This window comes from Physcomitrium patens, chromosome 19 (assembly GCF_059467195.1).
Source record: "Physcomitrium patens ecotype Gransden chromosome 19, ASM5946719v1, whole genome shotgun sequence".
Lineage (NCBI taxonomy): Eukaryota > Viridiplantae > Streptophyta > Bryopsida > Funariales > Funariaceae > Physcomitrium > Physcomitrium patens.
The window spans coordinates 6,334,484-6,338,939 of NC_143428.1; the positions used below are offsets into that span (position 1 = coordinate 6,334,484).

Sequence of the window (4,456 nt, forward strand, 5' to 3'; positions counted from 1 at the left end):
GTATTTGGAGTTGTTGGTGTTTTGTACTGGAGGACCGGGTGGTTTTTAGTGTAATGAGATGATGAACCGGCGAGGTTCAGATGGGTGCACATCCGGATTTTGGCACTGGGAATGCGTCAGGATGAGGGAGTGAAAGTCAGCCTGTGCCGTATCTCGTGGACGTGGAGCTGCTAGATACTTGTTTGCAGTTTTTGGTGGTGAGGAGCTGTCTTTGCACAGTCTTTTTACATGTGAGGAGACTGTATAGAGTAGTAGAGGAGTTGGCAAGTACTTCTGGATCTTTGTAGCTTGCAGTTTTCGATAAGTGGGGGTACGATCCTTGCTAATACAGCTTGGTTCATCTGCTATAGGATTAGGTGCTGCTGTTTCATGGAACCTTAAGTCCCTAGGTCCCTCGTATCTGTTCTAGCAATGGGAGAGACAACCTGGTCTTCTTAACTTCTGGTTTGATACAGCGTTCGGCGAAATTTTCCTGTCCTCTGAAAGGTGCCGTGCATGAGCCTGTTCACGTGAGCGTGTCAACCAGACCTCTTTCTCTTATTGAAGTCGGTGGTCGTAATTTTATTGGCTAGTGTTTTAGTGGCTGGGTTTTCCCAAGGGACTTTGCCACTAACCTCCTTCTTCTCAGCTGAATGACCTCATTGTACTCCCTTTCTTTTGCCTTCCAAATAGTGCTCCCTGTCGTCACGTTCAAGAAATTGGACATCTGGATTCCTGTCAACACGAGTCTGTCACCATATACACGACATGGTCTTTTGACTCTACTGAAGCCCACGGGAGTGTTCAACCGTAGGCATGATTTGAAATGCAAGCAGGATCCAGGCCCTCTCAAGAGGTGACCTTCTTGAAATGCCTTCTAAGACTATTCGCGCTCTTTCGTAGTCATGCGTTCCCTTGATCGCGTGGAACGGGACTCATGCCGTTGTGAGTACTAAGACTGTAGAGGGCTGGTGGTTCTGATCCATTCTTTTGAGCTTTGAATACTCAAGGAAGAATTTATTTCACCTGGGGTTCACCGGAGCTGTCTCGGGTCTGCCCACACAGAATTGCTTTCTCACCTGTTATTTTTATGCATTCTCCGGATAGGGATGCATGTAATGAGGAGACCTTTGTGAGCTCCTGCTCAAGGTTATAATTTGTCATCACGGATCATTTCTGGATTTGAAGAGATCAATTTTAGCTATGGCCTGCGGCAAGCAGCTTCCTTCAGCTCACAGTTCAGCAACAAGTCTGCTCTAGTCCTGGCATGCAGCCTATTTTGGTTTTAGATCTTCATTCGCCTACACCTCGAGGAGACGTGCCTTCTGCAGATATGAGTGCCATGATCCTTGTCATCAGAGTCCCTTTCCAACCGCGAAAGCTACTCCCCTTTTCCCTCTCCTTCTTTCTCTTCTTCGCCTTGCCATTCTTCACGTGTGCCGATCCCTCATCAGGTGCGATGTCGAATCACGCTCTCATTCCTTACAGTTGTCTGATCTTTGAGAGTGTCTTCTCTTGAGTGTTAGTTTCGTGCTGACTAGCTTCCGAGTTAGGCTTGCACATGATTACCTGTGCGAGGGAAGAATTCATGAACAAGTGTCTGAGAATTCTCCTCTCCAATTGTATAATCAACGAATGTTATTGTCTCAACTATAATTGGTCCTCTGAAATTAATAGTTATACCAATCGTCAGGTGTCTCCTTTGTGTTGTGATGAATATTGCAGCGAGTCCTGTGTTAAAGTTGTAGCTGTCCTTCGCTGTACAAGTGGATTTCCAGAATATGGTGACATGGTCATGCACCAACTGATGTCTTATCTAGCTGAAGCCATCACGAAATATTTCCTCACAAATCTGAACTTGTTGCAATGTTGCGTTACCGAATCCCGCCAGTTGAGTGTTACAAAGGTAGATTCACGGATCGGCTGAGCTGTCAACTGTATTGGTACCTGTCATGAGGAGCTTAGTCTTTGGATTATTCCTTTCTCACTCAATAGGCTGCAATCTCAATCCTCGCTTGTTCTTCTGACGAACATTAAGCTCACGATTTAAGTTTCTATGTGGCTGATAAATTCCTCCTGACAGATCTAATTGTGGTCAGAATCGCAGTTCTGACCAGTGATATCATTCCAATTGATACTTAGCAGGTCTTCGAAGTGTGAAGGAAGTCGTGGACGTCAACTGGAACGGACCTAGGCCGCTGAGTGACTCTTCCCCTTTCACAGATACCACACCAGGGGCTAACAGAAGATCCGTGAACTATAGGAATCGTAGATTACTTGATGGTGGTAAGCTCCTCAGTTCCCAACCCCTTATCTTTGGGTAGCTCTGTGGATTATCTGAACAGGGAACAAGATGAGGCCGGGTGAATGGGAATCTAATCAAAGCGAAACTGCAACGGGTAGATGGATTTATGTGTGGAACATTGGGTTGATTGCAGAAATGTGTACAAAGTTTGACATAAGCATATTCCAAGGGCCGGGAAGCCCGCTGCCGAACGGCATACCAACATTTAGTGTTCAGATCTTCAACCTATGCACAGTAGGGTGTCCGATATCCAATGTGCATGTGGCTTGTGGATGGTTCGCGTCGGCCAAACTTGTCAACCCCAAGGTGTTCAGAAGAGTAAAATACAATGACTGTCTTGTCAATGATGGCAATCCCATTCCTTATGGGGATAGCATTACTTTTCAGTACGCAAACTCCTTTGCATATCAACTGAAAGTTGAAACTGCCGTCACATGTAAATGGCCATGACTGCTACTTCATGAATAAAAGTAAATTCCCTTCTTTCGTTCGAAATTTGAGCTCCTATTTAATTTTTTAATCTTAATTTTTCATAGAATGAAGAGCCACCCTCGGACGAACCTGATTGAGCTTTACATTCAATTGACATATTCGTGAATCAGTTCGACTGAGACTGTTTTCTGTCACGCGTGAGTCTTAGAAATGGATAAGGACTGTTGTTAGCATCCTCTTAAGGAAATCATTAAACACAAGTTCGATCAGTGCGGACAGCGGGGTGTTCTTTACCGTCCTTCTCGCACGTGTGCGAGAACGAGCTGACTTGGTTCAGCTGTAAGGCGTTTACTTTTGACATGGTATCAAACGAATAGTTTTATAAGCTTTCTGGATAATGAAAACTGGTCATTTTCATGTCTTTACACTTGTTAGTTGCTCGAATGCAGGGTTGGAGAGGAGGTCTAAGTCACCTGCAGACATGCTAAGCCCAGATCAGAGGGTTGAAAGGGCTCGGTATGCAAGTCGTCGGATCTTAGCATCTAGTAAGTGTCCTAACCTGTGTAATTTCTCTGAGAAGTGAAAACGCAATGTCCGATGGTTATGCTCAGTAAGCAGGTGAATAATGATTTCTTGTGTGTCATTTGCAGATATGTGTACAAGCAAAGATATTAGCATATTTCAAGGCCGTGACACCTCCTCTGGTATACCGCAATATGTTGTCCAAATTTCCAACACCTGCCTATCTGATTGCGCTCCATCAGATATTCATGTGTTCTGTGGCTGGTTTGCTTCAGCTTTGCTCGTCAATCCCAATACGTTTAGGCGAATCGGGTATAATGATTGCCTTGTAAATGGAGGTAAATCGCTAAGGCATGGAGACATTGTTCGATTCGAATACGCAAACTCGTTCATGTACTCTCTGAGGTTCAAGTCTGCCAAGTTTTGTTAATTCAAGTGGTGCGAGGTAGAATGTGTCCAAGTATCTGCGACGTCATACATATATGACGAGTAGCCGATTACTAAACCTCCGGCCGTAGGTTCTCTGATGAAGTCGGAAACATCAAAGTAGTGCTGTTTGATTGAGGCTTGTCTATCTTAGTGGAATGCCCTGGGCTCTTAGCAAGACTACATTTCACTCCCACCTTGAGCATCGGCTTTAGTGTTTCTCGTAGCGTTGCTTGGGAGGATAAGGGAGCCTGGACTGTGGAATAATGGAGTTAAGATTGTGGTTGATATTATAGATGTTTGCACAAACAATGAGGATAACTGGAAGACGAGGTGTTTCTGTGGGAAATATCTAGTACAGAGTTCAGTGTTCAGTGTGAAAATGCTGAGTGTCTGATTCATCTGTTTGCTTCTTCATCACCTCCCAATCTCAACATTTTTGAAAGTATTTACTACAAGGTTTGCATTGCAGCTGGATAAGACCTATGTTGAAAGTATTATGCTGTTAGAATATTCCAACTCCTTGCACATTCTATCCTTAAGTATGCCAAATATTGTAGATGGTGTAGTCTTCAGACGTTTTTCCAATCAGGCGGCGTGCCTCTTGCAGGAGAGTACTTATGATAATTGTCAATGAATGTTCGTTTTTCCATCACACGAGTGTCTCATGTACAATTGGTGGTTCAGTACTTATTTTGGTGGCTGTATTCTGTCATACAGCTCGCTGTTGTTTCCTTATATTTGCGTGTGTTGTAACCGAAGTGAAGCGCAAGTAATATTCCGATTCTAAAG

General features: G+C 44.2%; 1 protein-coding gene across 2 annotated transcripts; it reads left to right on the top strand.

Moving 5' to 3' along the window:
• Positions 1 to 463: 463 nt before the first annotated feature.
• LOC112295860 (protein TAPETUM DETERMINANT 1) lies at positions 464 to 4,084 on the top strand. Of its 2 annotated transcripts, none has more exons than XM_024547876.3 (4): positions 464 to 1,433; positions 2,125 to 2,265; positions 3,166 to 3,261; positions 3,367 to 4,084. In XM_024547876.3, the coding sequence occupies exons 1-4, from the start codon at positions 1,247 to 1,249 to the stop codon at positions 3,666 to 3,668; spliced, it is 726 nt and encodes a 241-aa protein (XP_024403644.1). In that variant the 5' UTR covers positions 464 to 1,246; the 3' UTR covers positions 3,669 to 4,084. The 2 variants fall into 2 exon arrangements, with proteins under 2 accessions (XP_024403644.1, XP_090100930.1); XM_090244804.1 differs by lacking the exon at positions 3,367 to 4,084 and adding an exon at positions 2,418 to 2,754 and having other exon boundaries at positions 1,096 to 1,433; positions 3,166 to 3,233.
• Positions 4,085 to 4,456: the final 372 nt, after the last annotated feature.